At 37.2% G+C, this 27,415-nt stretch overlaps 2 protein-coding genes and 1 pseudogene across 3 annotated transcripts in view; 2 read left to right on the top strand and 1 right to left on the bottom strand.

Moving 5' to 3' along the window:
* The first annotated feature begins 18,484 nt into the window (after positions 1-18,484).
* Positions 18,485-22,767, top strand: LOC140044089 (uncharacterized). Its single transcript, XM_072088569.1, has 4 exons — positions 18,485-18,661; positions 19,787-20,576; positions 20,719-22,257; positions 22,631-22,767. Exons 1-4 carry the CDS (start codon positions 18,485-18,487, stop codon positions 22,765-22,767), a joined length of 2,643 nt encoding a protein of 880 aa, XP_071944670.1.
* An 865-nt stretch (positions 22,768-23,632) lies between these two features.
* The window catches only part of LOC140044976 (E3 ubiquitin-protein ligase TRIM37-like), a 96,968-nt gene continuing 93,185 nt past the window's right edge, over positions 23,633-27,415 (bottom strand). For both annotated transcript variants that reach the window (XM_072089694.1, XM_072089695.1), the window contains one exon: positions 23,633-25,770. In XM_072089694.1, coding sequence (XP_071945795.1) covers positions 25,697-25,770 — 74 coding nt within the window. In that variant the 3' untranslated portion in view covers positions 23,633-25,696. The remainder of the gene's footprint in view (positions 25,771-27,415) is intronic.
* LOC140045732 (5S ribosomal RNA) lies at positions 26,440-26,560 on the top strand (annotated as a pseudogene).

A 27,415-nucleotide genomic window follows, 5' to 3' on the forward strand; every position in this document is an offset into this window, starting at 1 on the left:
GATGTTGGAAATGAAAAATTGAAGTTGTCAACGATGCAAAAACAACTGAATAAGCTCGAACGGCACTCAAGATCTTACAACTTGCAATTCGGCGGTCTTCCAGAACATGATCATGAAAATGCTATAGTGAAAATTACAGATTTGATTGAAAAAGAACTAAATATACCAGACATCAAAATTGAAAACGCTCATCGTATATGAAGGCCCCGTACACCGAATGAAACATCAAGACATATTATCGTACGGTTCGTATACCGTTCTCAACGTAATCAAGTCTTTACACAAGCGAGGTCACTATTTAAAAATACCAGTAAATTTGTCATTGATGATCTCAGTGAATCAGACTTAAAGAAAAAAAGAGGCTTGAGAGAAGTGATGACCAAGGCATATGAAGAAGGGAAGTGACCTACTTTCAGAAATGGTAACCTCTATATCAATGGTCAGTTGTATGGCTAACTTTAATTGTATACATTATCCTGAGAAGTAATGATCACGGCCTATGAAAAGGGGAAGCAACCAACTTTCAGAAATGGTACCTCTATGAATGTTAATGGTTTGTTGTATGGCAACCAACTTTAATTGCACATATTTTGTAACTGCTTTCTTTTAATTTCTTAAATGTTTAATTGGCGGAGCATGCTACTATTTAATTTTTTTCCTAAACATGTCAGAAAGAAAATACTTTATTATATATCTTATTTTATTTATTATTATTTTTTATCTATTTATTATTTACTCCAAAAAAATGCTAACACAATGTATTATAAATATCTTAAATATTAATATTACTATGCATATATATTATGATTGATTTTAACATTACTAATTCATACCTTGATTATGACGCATTTGATGATCAAGGGTTTTTTCCTTTAAATTGTGAATACCTCACTGAACACAAATTTCATGAACATTTTGCATCGGATACAAACCAAATTTCATTACTACACTTCAATATCCGTAGTATGAATACAAATTTTGACCACCTCTATAATTCTTTTTTATCACATATTGATTCTGCTCCTACAATTGTTGGTCTCACAGAGACTTGGCTATCTGATTCTTCACATAACCTTTACTCACTCCCTGGCTATAATTTGTTAACAAACAGTAGACCTGGCGATCAACGTGGAGGTGGTGTAGCAATATACTTGCCTTCTACCTTCGATTGCCAAGAATTATCTGAATTACAATTTATGAATGACATATTGGAATCTATTTTTGTAGAAATCAGATGTCCTAATAAAAAAAATATTGTCGTTGGAGTCGTGTACAGACCACCACAAAGTAACATATCATTATTTAACACTGAAATTGAAAACATTCTCTCACATCAAGCATTAACAAATAAAAATGTGTTTATTATGGGCGATTTTAATTTAAATTTACTACATCACGATGAAAATTCACGCATTAGTGAATTTCTAGATACATTAATTTCATTTTCACTTATTCCACTTATTACTAAACCCACACGTGTAACTAATACTTCATCTACGTTACTTGACAATATTTTTAGCAATATCCACCCTTTCCCGGTCTCGGGAATTATTGTATCCGATATATCGGATCATTTTCCGATATTTGCAAAAACCTCGCTAACGGTTAATCAACGTTGTAACTGTCATTGTAATAAGACAATCTACTCTTTTAATCCCCAATCGTTGGCTCACTTTTTGCTCACGTTTGGCAAACTCTGATTGGCAATTAGTTCTAGATGAAAATGACGCTAACAAGTCTTTTGATGTATTTATGGAAAGACTTAAATTTCTTCAAAATGAATGTTTTAGTCAAAGGGCAAGTCGTGTCAGAAGTCGTAAAAAAATCCCTCGTATGCCATGGATATCAAGGTCTATATTAAAATCAATAAATAAGAAGAACAAACGTTTTTATAAATTTAAAATTTCTAAAACACTCGAATCTAAGACGAAATATAACAAATATAAAAATATTCTTCTAAGAAAGACTATTTTTTCGGTCAATTTCAATCCGTATACAATGATATAAGAGGAACGTGGAAAGTGATAAATTATGTATTGAATCCCGATCAAAGTCGCAAAGCGATCGGAAAATTAAAAATTAATGGTCAAACTATCGATGACAAACAGATCATAGTTGAACACCTCAATGAATATTTCTCAAATATTGGCACTTCCTTAGCACAATCGATTCCAACTACAAACAAATCTTTTCATAGTTATATGAATGATCCGAATAAAAACAGTATTTTTTTCGTTCCAATAACGGAAATGGACGTTATTGATAGTGTAAATACCCTTAAGAAAAAAAAAGTCCTGGATTTGATGGAATAAGCAATGATTTAATTAAAAGCATTATTCCCAACATTGTAACGCCTTTAACTCATATATATAATCTTTCAATATGTAACGGGTTTGTCCCTAAAAGAATGAAAATTGCGAAAGTAATTCCTTTATTAAAGAAAGGAAGTCCTCAAGAAGCATCAAATTACCGACCAATTTCACTATTGACATCATTTTCTAAAATTTTAGAAAAGCTTGTATATATGCGCACTTTACATTTTTTAAACCAGTGTAATATTTTTTCAAACATTCAATTTGGATTTAGAGAAAAGCACACTACGTCACTTGCCATTTTACACTTCGTTGACATGATTACATCAGCCTTAGATAATCATATGCATACAATTGGTATTTTCCTCGATTACTCCAAAGCTTTCGATACTGTTAATCATGAAATCTTACTGCATAAATTATCAAACTATGGAATTAGAGGGGTGGCTCAAAAATGGTTTAGAAGTTACCTTTCTGATAGGCAACAATTTGTATCATTAAATAATTTTGAATCAAGCTGCAGACCTGTTACATGTGGTGTCTCCCAGGGTTCGATTCTGGGCCCACTTCTCTTCATAATTTATGCAAATGATTTCAATAATATATCTAATGTCATGTCGTCAATACTGTTTGCGGATGATTCAAGTCTGTTTTATTCATATGATGATCCAGATAGTCTCTGTGACATCGTTAATCAAGAACTAAAAAAGGTTACTACTTGGATACATGCAAACAAGCTATCACTAAATATGCTAAAAACCAATTTTATGTTGTTTAGTAACAAATATAGTATGTTACCAAAAGATATTATTTTCAACAATGTTCCTATTAATCAAATAACCAACACAAAATTTCTTGGTATATTTATTGACGACAGACTTGACTGGAAAGCCCATGTTAATTACCTTTGCAAATTATTATCAAAAATTGTTGGCATGATGTATAAATTGAAATCAATATTTCCTCAAAAAGTATTAAATATTTTATATTCTACTCTTATTTTATCGTACTTAAATTATGGTGTTCTTGCTTGGGGAAATGCTTCAAAATCAATTATTACTAAAATTTTATTAATCCAGAAACGAGCTGTCAGAATTATCTCAGGGGTAACTTTTCGTGCTCACACCCAAGATCTCTTTCAAAAAAATAAAATATTAAAAATTGAGGATCTCTATAGATTTAATGTTGGTGTCATCATGTTTCAATTAACCGCCGGACACTTACCACCTATAATATCCAGTAAATTCACTCAAAATAAACAATACCACACCCACCAAACAAGACAAAAGGATCAGTATCACCTGCCATTTACTCGAACTAGACTTAAAATGAATACCCTTGTATATACTGGACCTAAACTCTGGAATTCTCTTCCTTTATCTCTTAAAAAATCTCATAACTGTGCTTTATTTAAACGTCTATTTAAACTATTATTGGTTGAAGGTTCTTTGTAAATTCTTTTATTATTGATATATTTGATATTTCTTAAATAATTTATATAATCTATTTTTTACTTGTTTTTTTAGTTTTAAACATGTTAAACTTATGTGTTAGAGAAAAGATATTAGTTTAATTGTCGTTTTTTTGGAGTTTCTAATTGTGTTATATTATGTATATTTTATTTGTTTTGTTTTGAGAAGCCTATTCACCACAAGCTTTGCTTTCTTTTAGGCTCCTCCACTTTATATTGATATATTTGTAAAGTGAAATAAATAAATGAAATGAAAATAATTATAATATAATTGCATAACTATGAAATTATTTATACACAATAATAATTAGTAAAATTATAAAATTCACTGCCATCAAATATTATGTGTTATGATTTATACAGAATAAAAAAAAATTGAACACGCAAGTTACATTTGTTGAAATTTGAAATTTGAAATTACCTGCCATCAATATGATGGAGTATGATTATAGATTTTTTTTAATGTGAACATGTCAGCTACCTTTGGAAATTACCTGCTATCAATATGATGGATTATGATAATAGATTTAAAAAAGAATTTGAGCATGTAAGCTACATTTGAAAATTACCTGCCATCAATATGATGGATTATGATTATAGATTTTAAAAAGAATTTGAACACGTCAGCTACATTTGGAAATTTGGAAATTACCTGCCATCAATATGATGGATTATGATAGTACCTGCCATCAATATGATGGTTTGCGGTTATAGATTTAAAAAAGAATTTGAACACGTCAGCTACATTTGGAAATTTGGAAATTACCTGCCATCAATATGATGGATTATGATTGTATAGGTTTGAAAGAAAATGTGAACACGTAAGCTACATTTGGAATGAACATGTTAAGGGCATCAGTTTTGATCATTCATGCAAAGGTTTCCGTCATCTTTAGCGTTGTTACAGCGGCATAAAGCTGTACATAGTAGTTTTGACTTCTTGCACCTATATCTATTGGTTATGCATCGTGTCTTGCATCCACGATAAATCATCTCTAACGAAGGAGTAGGAATAGCTTCATTTTTCAGAAGCACTGGTTGAAGTTTACCATTAGATAGCTCCCAACCAAAATCTGTTGGTGATGGCAAATGCTGGATTGGCGATACAGCTTTTTTCAATACGAGTGCTTGGAAGTGTGCTATTTTTATATGCTGGTGCACTGCATCGCTTGTTGGAGGTAATGCCTCTGGGTTTTTTTTTTGGTTTTTTTAACATGGCATGCCTAACTTAAAACTGTCAATAAAGGACACCACCAGACAAAGATGAACCAAAACACAGAGACCAATTCGTCGAATTATAGAAAGTGGTGAAATACCGCTGCCAAATTGCTGGTCAAACTTTTTGGAATTACAAGATAATAAAGCAGATCTGGCACGATTTTTATCAGAGGAGTTGATTCGTCAAGCTCCTATAGACAAAGAAATTGTCACAGCTGGTGGATTTATGAAAGAATCAGTTGTTAAATCATCAAAAGTCTACACGAATACGTTGTCTCTGGTCGCAGATCATGAAGAATCGGACACGAGACTTGTCATGCTGCCAATGTCCGATACGACACAGTTGTAGTTGCTTCTAGGGATACAGACGTACTAGTGATTCTAGTGTCTCACTACCAAAGCATGGTATCCAAATGGATGATGACAGGGACATCCAAAAAAAAGAAAGTATCTATAAAAGACATTTTTCAAGCCTTGCCCGAGGGTTATGCAAAAGCACTGATTCCATTCCACACTATTAGTGGATGCGATACTACCTCATATCCAGGGAAGAGTTAAATTACATTAATACATACATGCAGTAATTTAACTCTTCCCTGCTCATATCTAAGTGGTCACTCAAAGGCATCGGCATGGGAAGTATTAAAAAAAAATTATGAACTAATTAAAGACCTGGGAGAAACCTATCAGTGACCAAGTTATTATGAAATCGGAAAGATTCATTTGCTACGTTTATGGTGTTGGTCAAGTTAAAAGTACCAATGAAGTTAGGCTTTTAAAAAACAAGGCCAACAGCCATTAAGTCGCGTGCTACAATGCATAGTGATACCGGACCGACAGACAGACCGACAGACAGACCGACAGACAGACCGACAGACCGACAGACAGACAGACAGACCGACCGACCGACATAGTGAACTATACTGACCGAAATTACTGAACATGTTTAAAAATGTTGAAATGTTTAAAAACATTTATATTTTTTTAATTTACACGTGCGTAGCCTGTCACTTTCGACGTGCTCGTATAACGTAATTTCGAGTTGAAAAGTAAGTCAAGAAAACAGAAATCGGGCAAAAAGAGTGCGCAATAACATTTAACGCGCAGTGCGCGCGCAAAAATTTGCGCACTCATGGCAATTTTGTAAACGCTTAAAATTGCCTGAAATGTACTCTTATTTCATCGAAAATAAATTTTGAAAATTTTAAGCGCGCGTACGCATGCGTTACATGCGCTACGCACGTAATTGTATTGCCATATGATGATTTATGCCCTGAAATTTATGAGTACCAAATATTATTTAATTGTGATTCATGGTTGTGAAGATATGATTACAAACGTGATTTCGTTAAATCGTGCGTAGACCGCGTAATTTTTTTATTGCGCACCGTGAAAACATAACCACATTGATTCCTGGCCATAAGGAATATACTGTGAAAAATTGACCTAGCTAGATTAAACTGATATCAAGATAAGGTCAGAAAGCGATAAAACGCATAGTGATACCGGACCGACAGACAGACAGACAGACCGACAGACAGACAGACCGACCAACCGACCGACATAGTGAACTATAGAGTCGCTTCCACGCTACTAAAAACAAAACCAGAGGCATTACCTCCAACAAGCGATGCAGTGCACCAACATATAAAAAGAGCACACTTCCAAGCACTCGTATGGAAAAAAGCTGTATCGCCAATCCAGCATTTGCCATCACCAACAGATTTTGGTTCGGAGCTATCTAATGGTAAACTTCAACCAGTGCTTCTGTTCAAATTCTTTTTTAAATATAAAATCATAATCCATCATATTGATGGCAGGTACTATACAATCATAATCCATCATATTGATGGCAGGTAATTTCCAAATTTCCAAATGTAGCTGATGTGTTCAAATTCTGTTTTAAATCTATAATCATAATCCATCATATTGATGGCAGGTAATTTCCAAATGTAGCTGACATGTTCACATTAAAAAAAATCTATAACTCCATCATATTGATGGCAGGTAATTTCAAATTTCAAATTTCAACAAATGTAACTTACGTGTTCAAATTTTTTTTTAAATCTATATAAATCATAACACATCATATTTGATGGCAGTGAATTTTATAATTGTACTAATTATTATTAGTGTATAAATAATTTCATAGTTAAGCAATTATATTATATTTAGTATGGCAGGATACTTAGGAATGCTAAGAAGCAAAGTGAAATATATGGCAATACTAAAAGATTCAACAACTCATGTTTTCCAGCACTGTGTAGACTAATTAATAAACCAAAATAAACACAACAATAATAATAATAATAAGTAATAAGTACTTTCATCAGTTTCTTCCATGTGTAATATCTCCTTTTTAAAAATATTTTTTTTTTTTTTTTTTTTTTTTAACTTTTTAACTTTTTAATGTTGTAAATTTTGATGTTTGAAAGCTTGTACCAATTTTATATGTAAATCTCTCGCAATTCAGTTTTATTTTATATATACTGCAAAGAGAAATATTGAATAAAAGCAGAATGAATGAGTATACAGTAGGCATATGCTGTAGTTTAAAGGTCAATAACCATACTATCGGCCATTCTTGTACAAAATGTGCCATTAGACTGGATAGAAACACACATGTTTTAAACAATTTAAAAAGAAAAAAAATTCATAAGACCACAATTTTCAAAGTTATATTATTTATTATATTATTATATTTGACTAATAGTTCAAAGGTCAATAGTTGTAGAATTGGCCATTTTTTGTAAAAACATTTCAGTATAATAAATATGAATGTATAGTTTCTGAACAATTTGAGCCCTATTTCGTGTCTCTCCGATTATTGGTTACTTAGATACGATAAATCAAGGTCAAAGGTCAAAATGTCAGAAATAAGACTTGCATCCACTTTTTGAGAAAATGTGTCATTAAAGTGAATATAAAAACATATATTTAAAACATTTTGAGACAAAAATTAATTATCTGTGACTAGTGGTTCTCGAGATATAAGGTAATTATAAAAAATGGCCGCCATTTTTAATTATGCAAATTAAGGGCTTAGATGGCCGAATTTTGATTCTAAATCAAGTGGATCCCAGCTTCTACCCAAAAATGCTTCTTGATTCGTTTTCTAGGCCGTTTTTTGAGAAATGGAACCTGTCTAGGAGCGATTGCTCTATGCAGGGACCCGGTGTTTCGACAGCGATCAAAACATATCGATATAAAGTACCATTTCATAAGACAAATATTACAAGAAGGGAAAATTTATCTCCAATACTGTCGAACCGAGGAGATGGTCGCTGGCGCACTCACTAAACCCCTTAGTAAGGCAAAACTCCAGACATTCACAAAGTTTTTGTTTGGAAACTGGTAAAGTGAAAATGTTGAAATATGATTGAATCTCACAGCATGTAGCTGTGTGTGTTTGTTTTTTTAAATTTTTTTTTCTCATCTAAACATGTTTGTTCAGATTATGAGGTGAAGGGGGAGTGTTGTTGTCACCTCATATTTGTGTTATACGTCATAATTTGTACCCATAATTCCTTGCTCCTGTGAGAGCACGTTGTTTCTGCTGTGTGTAGCAGATGAGAATAATGATTGAATAAATCGTAGACAGACGTTAAAAACAATCGTAGTATCATTTATTATCGATCAGTATGACTACAAATCCTACGTATACTGTATGTCTTTATGATTTAAGTCGTCGGCTGTTACTACTAATAATTTGAGGCTTAAGCTTTCACAGTTAAAAAATCAATAATCAGATGGAAGATGTGCAAGGCGCACCCGAAGATACAGTTAGGCCTATACCCAGTTAACGAATGGCAGAAGTGCTAAACAAACTTCCAAAGATGGACCCAGTCAGCGGATAGAGAATTACCATAACGTCTAATCTTAATCCTGGAGCTAGACCTTACGAACCAAATCATATACAGGAGTAGGCCTACATTCGAATATTGGCACATCAACGATTACCCTTGCAAGAACCGGATATTTACTTTTAGGGGATCCAATAATGTTTCTTCCGTGGAAAAGATCCTTTGAAGCTATGGTGAAAACAGCCTGTGTGGACACTGTTGAAAAGCTGTCATTCCCTGTGTAAATATATACTACTGGCGAAGCAAAAGTTTTGGTTGATCGATTCAGACTAAGGCATGTTCAAGATGTTGACAAGGCCTATCATGAGGCCTGGACTGGGCTAGAAGACAGATTCGGGAACCAAACCTTAATATCAGCTGAAATCATCGTGAGACTTATATAGAAGACAAATATAGAAGATTCAAAGCAGGTGATTTGACCGCACTCCAAGAACTGGCTGATTTGTGTGCTGACGGAAATGCAGGAGCTACGCCCATCTGATTACGTTAAACACTCCTCATGGTGTTAAACCAATTGTAGAGAAGTTACCACAGGCTTCATAATTAATAAATGGAGAGAAAAGGTCGCAAAACACAAAAGGAAAATGAAAACGATCCAGATTCTCAGAATGTTCACAGCGCCAGTAAGGCAAAAGGCACACCACAAGTAGAAGATCTTTATTCGTCAAAACCAAATATCACAACAATAACATAACAACGAGCGGGCAGCGATTTTTTTTTTCGTACATAAGTTGGGGACCCCTCATGAAACGTCACAAAATAAACATGAATAATTCATCAGTTAAATGTTCTTGTTCCGTGTGCACCCAATCGTATAGCAACAAGAAGTGATTACACAACTGCGATACGATTCTAGGCCTATCTCCGCTGTCCTGTGGTTGCGGCGTGCGATTTCATAAAAGAATAGCGGCGTTTTGTGTGGATTGTCGAAATAATCAGCCTTTAGTTTATGGTGTTTTTTAATAGAATTTAATACTAAAGAATTATAGTTTCTATTAATAATATTAGGCCTAATTATTAGTCTTTAAACCCATGTCTATTGATTCAGGGACGATTCGGCCCTGAGACGATTCGGTCCGGGACTATTCGGCCCACTTTACTTTTGGGGCGAAACGTCTCACTTTGTGGGCCGAAAAACGTCTCACTTTGGACCAAATTCATATTCATTTTTTTGGTATTTATACAGTTTTTAAAGGTGTTTAACAATCCGTATTTATTGATATTGACAATCTTGATATAATATATATAATAAATTACTAAAAAAGATAATTTTATATTCAATTTATTACTTCGAAAACCTTTATTTCGTGCATTCGCCACGCGGCCAACAGACTAGGGCGTACCTTGTTTACATCGTTCGCGTGACTAAAAATTGATCATTTTCGACAATGTTTTCAAAATGTTTGCTTTATTGCATCTTTATCCCTAGTAGTACTACCCCATAGTCTCTCTGAAAATAAAGTTTGGGGAAAAATGCTTATAAATGCGAATCAAAGCCGATAAATTTAAGTATGCTGAATCGTCTCAGGGCCGAATCGTCCCGGGCCAAATAGTCCCGGGCCGAATCGTACCAGGGCCGAATCGTCCCGTTACCTGTCTATTCTAGTAGTAGTGGGTGTGTGTGACGTGTGTGTGTATTATGGATGACACAGTTCGAGTAACAAGTCAGCAAAATTAAACAATTAAATTACACAAAAATACATTTTTTATTCTCGTGGGTCTAATCTTTCCATCTCATGTGTTCATATACGCGCATTTTAAAAGTTCCTTTGAGTAATATATATATAAATGCATATTGTTTGATAATAAAATAGCAGAATTAAAAAATTACAGTACACAAATTATACACATTCTTTATTCTCGTGGGTCTGAGCTTTCGTTGGGCTATTTCCAATTACTACTTAGTTGAATGTGTCTTGCCTAGCTGTCGATTAGCCTCGACACATTTTGCATAGTGGTGTGTTAAATGAAGAAGAGTGCGCGAAGGCAAGCACGTGAATTGACCTAGAATCCTAGGCCTAGAAAGAATCGTATCGCAGTTGTAATCACTTGTTGCTATACGCTTGGGTGCACACGGAACAAGAAATTTAACTGATGAATTATTCATTCATAGTTTATTTTGTGACGTTTCATGAGGGGTCCCCAACTTATGTATGAAAAAAAAATCGCCAGCGGCCATGGTATGTGAGTCAACCCAGATAGGGGGCGCTAGACTGGCGTAATCATTTTTTTTTTCTCTTCTCATAAAACAAAAACAAAAGTCAAAAACAAAACAAAGAAAGCAAAAGCACTCAAAATCTAAATTGAATGGTCGAAACTTATATTACGTATGAAACATTATAAATCAAGAACGTAGTCAGAGAGATGACTAGGAAATCTGCGTGAACGTGTGGATGTGCGATGAGACAACTGTGCTGGAACTTCCATTGGTGATTCTTCCGGGGTGCGTAATTTTTTTTCCAGGACGAACGTGGGCAGAAATCATGAATAATTCATGAATAATTATGACATAATAGGGAACATTATAGAGATTTACAGTAAAACACTCTGATTTCTTTACACGATAAGTAGCGCTTCTCAATCGTGAGTGAGTAAACTTTCGGACGTTGCACCACTTTCCATCTACCATCTACACTTTCCACTACTACTTTTAAAAGACTACTTATCATTTCGCCAACAATATACATCAATAAACTCAACCAATTCTCAACTCTTGCATGTTACCTGTGGTGTACCACAAGGGTCAATCCTTGGCCCACTACTCTTTTTAATTTACGTTAATGATCTTCCAAATGTTTCAAAATTAATTAATTTTATCTTATTTGCAGATGACACAAATGTTATTATTTCTCACGAAAACAAAAATAATCTTGTATCTATAATTAATAATGAACTTAACAAAGTGTCTCTTTGGTTTAAAGCAAATAAGTTATCACTGAATATTTCAAAAACAAATTATATTTATTTTAATATTAATTTAAAACAAAATACAAACAAACACTTATTTCAAACTATTTAGAACATTAGTAATTCACAATTGCCTTAAGACTGTTTTTTTTTCTTTTTTTGTGCCTTTTTGTTTAATTTTATTTGTAAATTTGACGAAAGAAAGAAGTTTGTTTTTGTTCTCTCACTTAAATTAAATAATTAAATATATTACTTATCTGGAGGACCAAACTTAAAGCCTTGGCTTAATGCGTCCTCCTCACACAATTGTATTTATTAATTTATGTTTCTGTTCATATTGTATTGTATTGTATTGTGTGAAACAATAAACTTGAAACTTGAAACTTGATCTACAGAAACAACGAGATAGCGATCTCGTGCACAGGTCTTGCGCTCTGTCCACAGGTATAGACTAAATCACCAACCGTAATAGAAACGTTAGGCGCGACGGGTGCCTTAGAATTTTCGCTGTGCGCGTGATTAGAGGCTCTGAGGTGCTGTTGGCTGATAATCAACTTGCGGTCAGAAATAGGGATTTGGTCATGAGTGAACTGATCTCGCTGTGTCGCGAGACGACAATCCTCGTGTTCGGATACGGGAGTTAAGACGAGATGTGGCGACAGCAAGCACTGTCGGTGAGATGGGACCGCCACCTGGCCCTTGCCGAAGTAACTCTTCTGACAATTCGCGTACAGCTTTCTCTCCAACCGGGTTTTTGTTGATGCTCTTTACTCTGCCTTCAGTAAGACGGGATCGTGGACGAGTGCCATGAAGCCCGGGGCAGGGTCTGTGCGGATGGTTGCTGAGGGGCCCTCCACGGGGCACATGCCAATGCATAAGCGAATTAAGATATCACGAAGAGTGTCGTGCTTCTCATCGCTGATTAAACACGAAAGGGTGTAAGACGTCACCGTCTCTCTGACAACAAGAAGTTGACGCTCGCCTTTTAGGACATCGGCGGCAAAGGTGACTCCGAGCTTCGACGGAGGATCATCAGTGGACTGTTCAATTGCGATGGTGGGTACAGTACGGATCGAGGCACAGTGATGACACGATTCTGACACCTGATCGATGGTTTTGTCCAAGTCAAGCGCAAAGAAGTGGCGGCGAATGGATAACTTAAGTTGGTGACTAGTTGGGTGATCTAGCCGGACGTGAAGTGATGTCAACATTCCTTTTATACATGGCGAGGGACAATGATACATTCATGCTTAAGTGAGAGTGGTTCAGTGCGGTTGACTACAAAGAGACCATCTCTTCCAATGCAACAACAGTTAAGGTACCGTTTAATGTCCCTGACATTGGTTAACTTTTTAGATGGACGCGTTCCTTGAATAAGATGAGCTTTTACACGCCTAAGGTCTGGACACTCGGATTGGATGGCTAGCCAAGCTGGCCGACTGGTGAACGGGAGTTTGGCGTCTCCAGTAATGAAATTACGTATCGATGAACGTAGTACCGTTGACTCTATCGCGCCGTTGACAAATGAGCAAACCTGACAGTTGTCAACTGAGCATGGTGGAGCGTTGCGACTAGCAAAGTCGGATGGGACGTTGGCTGAGCCTGCTAGGTGCCGAATAGAAATCTGGTGCCTGCTAGCGGTGGACAGGAAGGTGGACACACGGGCACTGACTGAGAATTCTCCTCTGCATAGCTTTTCCAGCGCTTGGACGCATGGCTTACTGTCAGTTAGGACACATGTGTTATGTCGAGACTGGATGATAAAAGGACTAAAATGTTTAACGGCTGCCCCAATAGCCAAAGCTTCGATGGACAAATCACCGTTTTGCTAGCAGATAATCGCAGACCACACTTGTAAATGCATACGAGTAGACGCCGCCAATTGTAAATTAACTCCTCTAAACTGTCCCCTCCACAATAAAGGTCATCCGCAAGCTTTGCTACTACTCCCTCCTTAATCAAATCCCCCAGTACCCGACAAGTCAGCTCTTCGAGGACGGTCTCTGAACCAGGCATACCCATGGCACACTGGGCATAAACTCTGACACCTCGAAATGGTGTGGCAACGCCGCAGTACTTCATAGAAGCGCGAGACAAAGGAATCTGGTAAAAGGCCTTTGTGAGGTCAGTAGTGATTAAGTGCTTCCATTTTGCGATGTTACGTAGAACGGAGTTGACATCCGGCATAAGGGAGGGTTGGAGTTTCGCATATCGTCCGACCTCGGCGAATGCTGTAACACGACGGTAACCACCACTCTCTTTTTTGACAAGGAAAGGTGGGTTAAGATATTCGACGTAGACACCGACGTCCTCGGGGCGAAGAAATACTCCCACTTTCTCAAGCTCGTCAAATTTGTTCTGTAGCTCAACCAGTTTATCTCTGGAGTACTGAGGAACTCGACCCTTCTTCTGATTAGGCAGTACAGGTCCCATGTTAACAACAGCCTGGAATGGGCCAACAGAGCCGTTTTAGGCTTTAATCATAGGATCGAAAACAACATCGTATTCAGTAAGAATGGATTGGAATTGGGATTTCACATTCTGTGGGAGGATATGGTCTGGATCTAGCTTGACATAATCAGAAAACGCGACAGAGGAAGGAGGCTTACAGGGCTTAGATGGCGACTTTTGGGGAATATCGTTTTTGGTCGACAGTGGCACAAAGGTTGGTCGGACTTGGCAAAAATGTTCGTGTCGTTTAATAACCTGAGGTGTGTCGGTGGAGTTTGGGATACATACCCTTCCGGCAACACTAGAGACCAAGTCAAAATTTGGCCAGGTTCGAGGAAACGTACCCTTACTATGTGGTTCGAGAGCAAACACGTCATCTTGAATGGCTACCGCGATAAATTCTCCTGGCCATATAGTGGTCTCCCCTTCAGCAGGAGCACGAAGCACACACGCACGACGAACCGTGTTATGGTGAAGGCCCTGTACCTGGGAACCATAGATGTACGTAGTACCACCACGCAATTTAATTTCCCGCTTCGCGGGTCGGAGGACGATATCATTTAAAGGAGTTCCGGTATAAATGTCGACGTCAAGTTTTTCGACAACGAGACCCTCAAATTTGAATTCCCTGTCGTCCCTTGTGAGAATAATTGTTGTTTCGCCTACGACCGAAAGTGGGGAAGATCCGTCAACCTGATGGGCAGACTGAGAGCTACTTTTAATGGTGGCGCCAAGGGCAGTGGCAGCATTAAAGGCAATCATGTTTCCTGTAGCCCCACTGTAGAGTGTGATTCTGGCTGTGTGGTGTTAGTGAAATGTGTCAAGGTATAAGGACTTGCGAACTTGGACTCGTAAAGCTGTCGACGGTGCACTATTATCACCAGGCTCATCCCGAGGTGTTATCATCATCGATGATGCCAACGATTTGTCGGGCCTTAGTCATGTATTTCCTGTCTGACTCGGGCAAATGAGGGCATTCACTGAGGAAATGCTTGTCGTCCGATCGGCCGCTCTGTTTACAGACAGGACAGGACTTGTGTTGGGAAAACTGTGGTCGGAAGAATGACTGCCGAGGATTGGAATTTCGACGTGAATCAGTGGAGCGGGGTGTGAAAGCTGAAGGAGAGCGAAATGTGGATGACGGAAATACATGCGCATCATCCGCAGTTCGTAACTCTTCTAAGAGAGAGTATAAAGCCTGAGAAATCTCCGGTTTCACTGACGCCAGAGTTCGAGTGCGGAGCTCAGTGCCATACCTTTGCTTTACTAACTTAGGAAGGCCTTTGTGGATGAGAGAGATTAGAGAGGAAATTGTAGGGCAAATTAGCGATCTGACCGAGCATGAGTTCAAGGATAGTGAGTTTTTGTTGGGCGGTATGACGACGTGCAACAGGTACCTCCTCATTGTCGTTTTTGGTTTTGGGACGCCAAACAGAACCATCTAGGAGAAATGGGGCAACATTTGCATCAAGTGAGAGTGTGTAGATAGGGTTTTGCTTCCAGTTTTCGAAGGTATTTATAGTTTCATTTCTGGTTAAGCACCATTGCTTGGGTGCTCTAGTACCGGCCATGGTAAGAAATGTATACAGAAGTCTAGGTGTTGTCAGTCGCACGTGTGAAAGCGTAGAGTATGTGATGATATGCTAGCTCGATTTGTTGGGCTAGGCCTACTAGATTGGGTAGGCTACTCACAAGTACTAAGTCGACTAATGGTGGATGGGCTCGTAATCGTATAGCTGCCACCATGCCAGTAAGGCAAAAGGCACACCACAATAAAGACGACCGGACACGTAGGACTCAAGTAGAATAAGATCTTTATTCGTCAAAACCAAATATCACAATAACATAACAACCAGCAGCCATGGTATGTGAGTCAACCCAGATAGGGGGCGCTAAACTGGCGCAGAGTTTCTAAGTGAGATGGCTTACATCCAACGTGATCCTGATGTCCCAAGAGGAACTGTTGATGAGTTCAAAACTGATACACCGGGAAACTACCGTACACTGACCGGTTACCGTTCTAAGGTCACGCAACGTTCAACCGTAAATGTGAGAATGACTGAGGTGAATAAATCTGAAGGGATGTGTCCGCTACAAGATGGTCAGCATCCGTTGGTAGACTGTAGAAACTTTCTAGCCAAGACTTATGCTGCTAAGAAGTTAAATTATGTTTCCGATGTCTCTCTCTATTTGTGATAGAAATGTCAGGTGTGGAGAATGCGGTAGTGATCGTCACTCGACTGTATTCCATGGTGACCGTCCGCAGAAGGCGAATGGCGGGTAAAGTAAAAGTAGAGCAAAAGGCGGGGAGCAAATGGAAGTAAAGCAGAAAGTAAATGGCGGGGAGCAGGTGAAAGAGTCGCAGAAGGCGAAAGAGACAAAGTAGTAAGTACTACATGTACGGATGTCTGCGGTGGAATTGGGCTGAGCCGATCGTGTGCTAAAATTTGTTTAGCAAAAATATATTTAGACGACCATCAACACTTTCATAAAAACTTGCATTATACTAGACGACTAAAGCAATTGCTCGTTGGCCAAGAGAGCAGCTGAAGTTCAAGGCCGAAAACTGGAGAAGCTGATAATTGAGTCCATGGGTGGCAAAGCAAGAATAGCAGCCCCATCGCTACTTAAATGTAATGACATACCTGGGAACCAGCAATTTTCCCCACTTGAAGAATATTGCGGACCAGATACCACCCTTGGATGAAAATTCGAATACAGTACCGTAAAACCTCAAAAAAAGCTCATGGGCTTCTTCTTTTTTAGTACTCTTGGGTGGGCTTCTTTTCGAGATGGGCTTCTTTTCGAGAGTACTTTTGTAAACTGTAGAGGGGGGCTTCTTGTCGAAATGAATGCTGTAAATTTTGTGAATTTCTACTACAATAATATGACTTTTGAGACATTTTTTCAACCATGAAATTAATGTTTAATACACCAATTAAAAAACAAAATAAAAACCAAAAAAACAGTCCTATGATTCACCGTCAAATACAATCATTTCGTTATCATCGTCGTCATCATCATCCACAATGGAATATTCAAGAGTGTCGTCTGTCGATGATGGCATCTCATATCCAACCAACCCTTCGACGTTTACTTCTTTGTTTTCAGAACCATCAAGGACTACATTTATCCCACACTTTCTGAACGACCGAATTTGCAGCGATGGATTTGTGTTCATCATGTACCAGGCATTGCCAACCCACTTTGTTATAAGAATTCGCCTATCGCTTGCGCAATCTTACCCATCACATAATCATCGGGGTTATCATTGATATGTTTTTCAAACTCCTCTTTTATCGAATTCTTAAATGGTTTGTTGAATACAACATAGAGGGGCTGTACTCTGCTGGTACAACCAGGGGGTACGTTGACCAGCACAGTGTGTGCGGCCAAAAGCTCTTTACCTGTGTCTGTTTGCTGTGCTTTATGCACATCTGTTAATACATATACTATAGTAGTCTATCTCGAAAAAAGCCTATACTATCTTGAAAAGAAGCCCAGGGGGCTTCATTTTAAGATGGGCTTCTTTTCGAGAGTACATTTGCAAACTGTATAGGGGGCTTCTTTTTGAGATGGGCTTCTTTTCGAGGTTTAAGCCCATAGGCTTCTTTTCGAGGTTTTACGAGTATTACCATACTGCTGGGCTGAGATGCTGCTCAAGCCCATAAAGTCCCAGAAGTACGCAATGGACCTAATCACTCTCCATGGGGCCAACAACTTGATCTAAGCTGGATGGTTATTGGCGACGTCTGCTTAGGTCCTGCGAAACGGTCAGATTGTGGGACAAATTGTGTTGGTGCATGCAATATCTTGGGAGAAAATATTCATAAAGAAGGACAAGATAAAATTAAACACTATCTATTGACCCGTGAATGTGAGTGGGTGTTCAACCCGCCTCATGTAACTCATATGGAAGGAAGTTGGGAACGTATGATTGGAGTAGCAAGGAAGATTTGGGATGTTTAGAGATCTTGGAAAAACCAAGCTAACCCACGGAGTCCTGGTAACACTAATGGCAGAAGTATCGGGAATTATTAATGCACGTCCCTTAGTAGAAGTCTCTACTGATCCTGAATCACCACAAATAATATCACCAAAAATGTCTACTCACTCAAAAGTCTCAACAATTCTTAGCACCTCCTGGTGCGTTTTTTAATGCTGATTTGTACGGTACAGCACTTAGCTAACACATTTTGGTCAAATGAAAAAGAGACTACATCCCTACACTTCAGAACAGAAGCAGGTGGCCACAGGAAAAGATGAATATAAGAGATATTGTTCTTTTAAAGGAGAAAGACATTGTCAGAAATAATTGGCTTATGGGACGAATCGTTAAAGAAATTGGATCAGGATCAGACGGACGAGTTAGGAGAGTAGAAGTGACTGTTTATAGAGGTGGAGAACTGAAAACCTTTGCAAGACCTATCAGTGAATTGGTGCTGATAATGGCGACTAGTTAAGAGTTACATTGAACATTATTATTATAATATTTTGTCATATTCTTTTGTTATTTTTGATATACTGTAAATGGTATCCTTTAGATAACAGAGGGGAGTGTGTTGATCCTACTTTTAGTTGCATCATGCCTTTCCGAGAGAGGGCGTATGTAATTAGTTTCGCTTTGACGACATGTGTTCTAGAGTTCGGCTTCTAAATGTCTGCCGAGATCGTGTGTAATTTTCTAATCTACATAGGTAGTCTTATTTACCAAATCGCTAAAAGTCTTGACACAAGTACCGATAAATCTGTACATCTTAGCCTATCAATTATGATAAGATAAAAATATGCATTGTCGACTTCACCGACATTGGTATGATTAAATGCAAAAGATTTTTCAGCTATCGAATACGAATGTTCTGATGTTTTTAATCAACCCAATTCTAACCTTCAAGATCCTTTTGATAACATCATAACACCATTATTCCAGTATGGGTATATTCACCATCATCAGATTCGATGATAAAACAGTTTAAACCAAAACGACTTAGCAGGTAAACAAATCTGAACGTAATCTGTCAGACAATGAGAGGCGCGAAAATTGATGACATTGCACACAAGGCAGCAGTACTGTCAACAGAACATAATGTGGATAGAATTATTCTACACGCGGGAACTAATAACTCCTCAGATGACCCAGCCACTATTGCAGTAAAAATATCATCTCTCGGAGAATCTTTACAACCGAGAAGAGTAACAATCTCCTCGATAATTCATCGAAAACATGAATCTCTTACAGAATCTAAGCGTATAAACGATGCCAATGACAAGATACGAGCAGTTGCTAGACAGCGAAATTGGGGCTTTATTGACAATAGTTGTATCATGTCAAAACACCTGTCTTCGGATGGAACTCACCTAAACCAAATTGGAGTTGGGTCATTTGCCAAAAATGTTATAAACCACATAAATGGAAATTCGTGCGACGAATCTTTGTCTGTACCTGTGCCTGACATACACAAGCCACAGTCGTCGATTTTTCATCGTGCGAATATGTATCAACGACAAACGGAAGCAAATCGTCCATTGGAGAATCATAAATTTCTACAAATAAAACCCCACAGAGACCAAATACACCAAGAGTGGAGCCAGTACCTGGACACAGTCCGCCGACTGCAAAAGGACACAGCGCCATAAGTACTCATTTTTCTAAATTAAAATTATGTGTACTTAATGCTCGATCCACGCAACGCAAAGCCTCAAGAAAAGGAGTGGAGCAAGTATCTGGAAATGGTGAGACGAGTACTAAATCCACAGAAAAGCATAGGTCTAAAGAAAAAGCACATCTTAATTTTGGCGTTCTAAATGCACGTTCACTGCGTAACAAGTGTGATGAATTTGTGGACTTAGTTGTTAGCTATAATCTAGATGTAGTGGCGGTGTCTGAAACCTGGTTAAGACCAGACGATGATCTTGTGATTAGAGAATTAACTCCACTAGGATATCGCTTTGTGCATGTCCCTAGGGTGGACAAAACTGGGGGTGGTGTTGGAATTCTGTCTAAGACAAGCTTAGTTGTTAACTTGAAAACGGATGTACATACATATGCATCATTTGAGGCTATACATGTGCATATTACGTCTAACTCGAAATCTCTTCGTTTAGTTAACATATATCGACCACCAACCTTGTCTGTTACAGAGTTCCTAAATGATTTTGAAAAAATGTTGTTTGACTTTATTCTCTTTTCGTCTGAAATTGTTTTCTGCGGTGACTTTAATATCCATATGGATAATAAAAAAAATGTGGCAGCGGATAGATTTAAAACACTGCTTAGATCGTTTGGTCTCCAGCAGCATATAAATGAACCCACACACTGTAGTGGGCACTGCCTCGACCTTACTGCTCTCGGATGTAAAGATACACCCTGGCCTGTCAGATCATTTTGCCATATTTTGCAAGTTTGATCTTAAACGGCCCACAACACACAAAACTGTAAGAAAAAGTCGCAACCTAAAACAAATTGATATTGAGAAATTCACAAATGACATTAAAGCCTGTGTGTCTAATATAACCGATGTAAGTGTAATTCTTGAAGACAGTGTAGAAAGCTATTCTGATCTCAGAGCTGTACTTGATTTACATGCGCCAGTTCAGAACAAAACAATTAGGCAAAAGGAAGCTAAACCGTGGTATACCGATGAAATTCGATCTGAAAGGAAAGTACGTCGTCAACTTGAACGTAAATGGATGAAATCAAAGCTTCTTAAGGATAGACAGGAATACTGTGTTCAAAGATGCGTTGTAAATGGACTGATTGAAAAGGCCAAGACGCGGTATTACTCTAGTCTGGTTAGTGACTGCACAGGTGATCAAAAGAAACTTTTCAATATAGTAAATAAACTTTTACATCACTCCAAGTCATCGGTCCTTCCTTCGTCTGTCTCCGATGAAGCTCTTGCTGAAAGATTTTCTGTGTTTTTTGTAAATAAAATTAAATCAATTCGTGATTCACTAGAAAATGAAAATACTGCCGAAGTTATAACTGCTTCTGATAAATGTAATATATCTTATGGTTTAACTAGGTCTATACGGTTTTCTCAGTTCGAACCTGCAAGTGATGAGGAAATTTTAAAAATTGTCAAAAATTCTCCCTCTAAATCGTGTGCACTTGACCCGGTACCAACTTCACTGATTAAGAAATGTACTTCTGCATTTATTCCATTAATCACACATATTGTTAATAAGTCTCTTGAAAGTGGTTCTTTCCCAGAGTCTCTAAAAGTCACCCATGTTCGACCCACATTGAAAAAAAAAGGTCTAGATCCCGAGATTCTGAAAAACTACAGACCTATCTCGAATCTTAGTTTTTTAGGAAAAATAATTGAGAAGGTTGTTTCTAAACGGATTTTGTCGCATGTACAAAAACATGGCCTACTTTATCCGTATCAATCTGCCTACAAAGCGCATCACAGTACTGAAACGGCATTACTTCGTGTAAATAATGACATCCTACGTGGGATGGATGATGGAAAGCTAACTGCTCTAGTATTATTAGATTTAAGTGCAGCATTTGATACGGTTGATCATTCTGTGTTGCTAAATAGACTCAGTACTTATATTGGTATTGAAGGAAATGCACTTGATTGGTGTCGGTCATATTTGGAAAAACTACCTCAACACGTATGTATTGGTGATGCTATTTCAAAAGCTTCTTTTCTAAACTTTTCGGTACCACAAGGATCTGTTCTTGGGCCACAATGGTTTACTATTTATTTACACCAGATACGGGATATCATAAGTAAATATGATCTGTGCTATCATGTTTATGCTGATGATACTCAGATTTATATTTCTTTTAAACCTACTATGAAACACAGTGACATTTCTTTGGAATTGCTCCAACATTGTATCTATGAATTGCGTGTCTGGATGAAAAACAACTTTCTTAAATTAAATGATGAAAAAACAGAATTTGTTCTCTTTGGATCAAAACAGCAGTTGGAAAAACTGCCACCAAGCTTTATTCACATTGGTGAAACCCAAATTGACCCGGCTAGGCAGGTTAGAAATCTTGGGGTTGAAATGGATGTGGGTATGACTATGATTTCCCATATCTCAAAAACTATTTCTGCGTCGTCTTTTCACTTGCGAAACATCCGAAGGATTCGCAAGTTTATAAATGAGACAGCAGCTAAACAACTTGTTCATGCTTTTGTCACTTCACGACTAGATATGGGAAACTCTTTGCTATACGGGCTACCACAAAAACAACTCCACAGGCTCCAACTGATTCAAAATACAGCGGCACGAGTTGTTAAAAAATTACCAAGATATGGACACATATCAAATACTTTGGAAATATTGCATTGGCTCCCTGTTAGGTACCGCATTGTTTTTAAAATATTACTCTTTGTTTTTAAGTCTATAAATGGCATGGCTCCTGAGTATATTTCTGACATGCTTAGGCTGTATGTTCCCGGACGTAATCTGCGTTCTAGTGACTCGCTGCTTCTACATCAGCCTAAGTCTCACCACTCATGGGGTGACAGAGCATTCTCCGTTACTGCTCCTCGTCTGTGGAATGCTCTACCGAGCTCTATAAGATTTTGCAAAACTGTTGATACTTTTAAAAAATTATTAAAAACACATTTATTCATTAAGGCATATGGAAATCATGAGGTTTCTTAAAGTTTTTTAGACTTAGAATTGTTTTGTATACCTTTTCCTGGCCAGCATTATCTTTGGGGTGCCTCTGTCTTGGTTGTTGTCTCTGAGCACCCGGTCGTCTGTGGCAAGGCAAATGTGTATCCTGCTCCTTTGTTTGGTCACCTAGGTAGGGGTCCGGGACCGCGACAGAACGGCAACGGATCTACAGGGTTGGGTAGGTTTGGCCAGTATGCGTACCTTTTTATGGCCAGCGGGCGTCCCGGATATTGCGCAATATGGCCAGTGGGCGTCCAATTATTGCGCAATATGTTTTCAATGGCAGCGTCCGCGCGCTCCATGCGTGTGAAAAATACGTACAATGCGACAGAGAGGGCGTTATATTTACATTTTCCGCGCGAGATGCCGGCCGGCCACGTACTATTATTATTTATCAGAAAAAAAATATTAAATAATGTGAAATTTCATTAAAAATGTTTTTTGATTGACATTATAATAGTTAAAACTATTAATAATTGTTATTAATTAGGCCCTAAAATACAGTAGTATAATTTACTAAATCAGTTTAACTTAGGCTACTAGCCTGCTCTGAACAGATAGATTGGATTTATAGCGCCATCTGTGTCGCATTGTACGTATTTCACACGCACGGAGGAGCGGACGCTGCCATTGAACAAATATTGCGCAATAATTGGACGCCCGCTGGCCATATTGCGCAATTTCCGGGACGCCCGCTGGTCATAAAAAGGTACGCATACTGGCCAAACCTACCCAACCCGTATCCAACGGATGGGGACCCTCCAAAGAAATTGCATTTTATTTTTCAGGAATTTGTATGATTTATTTCTTTTTTATTTTTAAATGCGCCTTGAGCACTCTGGAGTGGTATGTGCGCTATAAAAATCTTATTATTATTATTATTATTATCAAATAAAAACTCCTTGCAATCTAATTTTATTTTCCACATACATGCAAATTTTTAACAAATTACATGTCATCATGACCACAAATTACAACATGATATGTAATTTGACCTATACACACAGTATACTATTCCATATGACATATCTCAAAAACTACTAGTCCGAGAGAGTTGATTTTTTCACTAATTTATTCAAAAGGTAAATATTTATATTTTACGAAAAAATGACCGGAAGTACAACATTTGACCTTCGACCCCATTTCTCAATGTTTGCATACACAATGTGACTAAAATGGCTGTAGAGACTTTATTTTGCCATCAAATGACCCAGACATAGGTTCCTAATAGCCAGCATAGGACCACTTTGTAATTCCCAAAATCACACCTCAAATTAGCAGTACAATTTAAATAAAATATGCAAATAAGGGGGAAAAATTACAGTTGTCCTATATCTTGAAAACCACTAATGCTAGAGAGTTGATTTTTTTCACAGCTGTATTCATAATGTACATATTTCTATTTGCTCCAATAAAACATTTTACAAAAAATTGACCAGAAGTATGACATTTGACCCTTGACCCCATTTCTCAATATTGCATATATAATGAAACTAAAATGTCTGTAGAGACTTTGTTTTGCCCTCAAATGACTCGGATACAGGTTTCTAATAGCCAACATATGACTGTTTAGTAAATCTCAAAATCACACCTGTAACACTCACCATCAAAGTATGCAAATTATTAGTACAGGTTACATGAAATATGCAAATTAGGGGGTGAAATTACAGGTTCCTATTATATCCAAAACCACTATGGCTAGAGAGTTGATTTTTTCAATAACTTGTTCAGAATGTACATATTTAATTTACTCTAATGAAACATTTTACGAAAAAATGACCGGAAATACAACAATTGACCCTCGATCCCATTTACCAATGTTTGCATACATAATGCGACTAAAGTGTCTGTAGAGACTTTGTTTTGGACTCAAATAACTCGGATACAGGTTTCCTATAGTAAGCATAGGACTGCTTTGTAATTCCCAAAATCTTCGTCATGCACCTCGAAATTATGCTAATTAGTTGTACAAATTACAGGAAATACGCAAATAAGGGGGTGAAATTACAGTCTTCCCATATCTCGAAAACCATTAATGCTAGAGAGTTGATTTTTCCAAAGCCTTATTCAGAATGTACATATTTATATTTGCTCTAATAAAACATTTTACAAAAAAAATTTCGAAAGTAGGACATTTGACCCTCGACCCTATTTTTCAATATTTGCATATAATGCAACTAAAATGTATGTACAGACTTTGTTTTGGCCTTAAATGACTTGGATACAGGTTTTATCTACTGAATAGCGGGGTTGACGGTTCAAGTTTGTGAGGTCAGCACATTAAATATATTGTTAATCGCAATGGAATGAATAATGTTTTGGTAATCTTGCCTCTCTGTTGGCCGCTTGGCGAATGCACGAAAAAAACAAAGTTTTCAAAGTTATATTTTCCATATAAAATTACGTTTTTTTTAGTAATTTATTTTATATATTATATCAACATTGTCAATATCCATAAAATACGGATTGTTAAACACCTTTAAAAATTTGATAAATACCAAAACAAAATGAATTTGGTCTAAAGTAGGCCGAATCGTCCCACCAAAAGTGGGGCGAATCGTCCCGGATTCAAGGAGTTCTATGAAAAAATCATGGTTGAACTAGGATTTTTACAAAAGCTTGACATTACTATATTACATAAAATTAAGCTTGCATTACTTGCATTCTGAAAGAGTATTTACAATTACTTATTTGTGTTCTAGCACCAACAATGTGCATATTAAATAATGATTGATAATTAATGTCTAATATTATAGTAACAAAACAATAGTAAGAATACATTGAGAACATTTCTATATAAATACATTTTCATATAAAAATTGTATGAATCAGATGATTTGGTCCTCGTTGTGGTCATCCATATCTTTGACACTGGAAGGCTCCTCATTTATATCACTTCCTCCTGTAGAATAAATTCAGTCAATTACTCACTTTGTATATCAATTTTTTGATGGACAGATCTTTAGTCCACTTTATTTATCTATAATGAAATCTATAATATTAATTATACTGTATTTCAATAGCTATTTATTCATACAGTAATTGCTGATTTAACCACCAATTTCATCCAGCAAATGTTGCGCTGTTCATAATCAATAACCAATCATAAAGGTTATCGACTGTGCATAACACCACCTATTAATCTAAAGAAGAAACAACTTTTGAGTGGAGGCAGAGAAGAGGTGTGTTTCATGGAATGTGTCAAATAGGTACTGTCTAAAATTTGCCTTTATTTTGTATGATCTGAAAGTTTGTTATATATATATTCAGAAGTCTAGTTGAGCAGTGCTTATAATTTATCGTATATAAAAAATTAAAGAGTGGTATTAAACCAGGCGCCAAGAGAAGTTGTGATGGGTTGATTATGAAGATATATGGCCAAGATTCAATAACCAATATTGCTGCCTGGTTCTATCCAGTAAATTTACCCCGGAGACACCCAATATGGGGGATAAAAAATGAATTTAATCATGCCACAGACAGTAGCCCAAAAATGCCTGTTGGGCCATAACAGATTTAATCATGCGAAGAACCACACAGAAAATTAATTGTAACTATTACTTATACCGGTATATACGGTCATACTACGTTGAAACACTGGTTCTCGTCAGATCACCGAAGTTAAGCAACGTTGGGCCTGGTCGCGTTCTGGATGGGAGACCGTCTAGAAATAGCGACGGGTGCTGTATATACCGGAGATCGGACTAGCATGTGATAGGCATGGATTCAAGGTTATCTGTACCATACTAATTGCATCATTAGGCAAGATGCTTTAATCTCATTGACTTACTTGAGGATTCCAAATGATCAGCAAGTGCTGGATGGATCACCCTCATTAAATATGGTAAAAAAAATTTACTTTTTGGGGTATACGAAAATACCATTGACAGCAACTTTATCCTTTATCCCAGCAGGCCAAATACTGTCTGTTGGGCCATAACAGATTTAATCACATGAAGAGCCACACAACAAAATCCATTTTACATTGTAACTACCCTTTAGGATATACGAAAATAAGTAAGTTGGGCCAGACAGTATCCCAAAAATTTCCCCCTACAAGATTTAATAACCCGAAGAGTCACAAGGCAAAGTTCATTTTGTATTGTAAATATTACCCTAGTCTATGGGATATAAGAAAATACCATTGACAGCAATGGCTCAAATTTCCAGTACCATATCGAAGACAACGTCTAATTCTTTTTTTTAACTGTTACACATTGAGATGTAAAATTATAATAATTACCGATAGATATGGTAATTATGTGAAAACATGTGGCATTAGATCTTACTCTACGGGATACATTGTATTAGAACTGTCACAGATTAACCCTTAAATGGCCGTCCCCTCCAAGATAAATCATTTAAGAACAGAGATGCCTAAAATGATTTAATATGTCGAATAATGACTAAATGTCTTAATTATCATCGTCTTCTTCTTCTTGCTCCAATCATCATTTCATGATTTGCTTACATAGTCTATGATATACTTTACAACTACCTGTATCATAACCAAAATTCGACTCCTTAGACCACATAATTCATTGCAT

Source organism: Antedon mediterranea, chromosome 3 (genome assembly GCF_964355755.1).
Source record: "Antedon mediterranea chromosome 3, ecAntMedi1.1, whole genome shotgun sequence".
In the NCBI taxonomy this organism is placed as follows: Eukaryota; Metazoa; Echinodermata; class Crinoidea; order Comatulida; family Antedonidae; genus Antedon; species Antedon mediterranea.

What these genes read in the sequence shown, in the direction of transcription:
- LOC140044089 (XM_072088569.1), top strand. Translation starts at nt 18,485, where the DNA reads ATGAATATAAGAGATATTGTTCTTTTAAAGGAGAAAGACATTGTCAGA. An exon ending in CGACCTTACTGCTCTCGGAT is followed by an intron (nt 20,577 to 20,718) that starts GTAAAGATACAC and finishes ATGACATTAAAG; the next exon opens with CCTGTGTGTCTAATATAACC. An exon ending in TGGGGTTGAAATGGATGTGG is followed by an intron (nt 22,258 to 22,630) that starts GTATGACTATGA and finishes TGACATGCTTAG; the next exon opens with GCTGTATGTTCCCGGACGTA.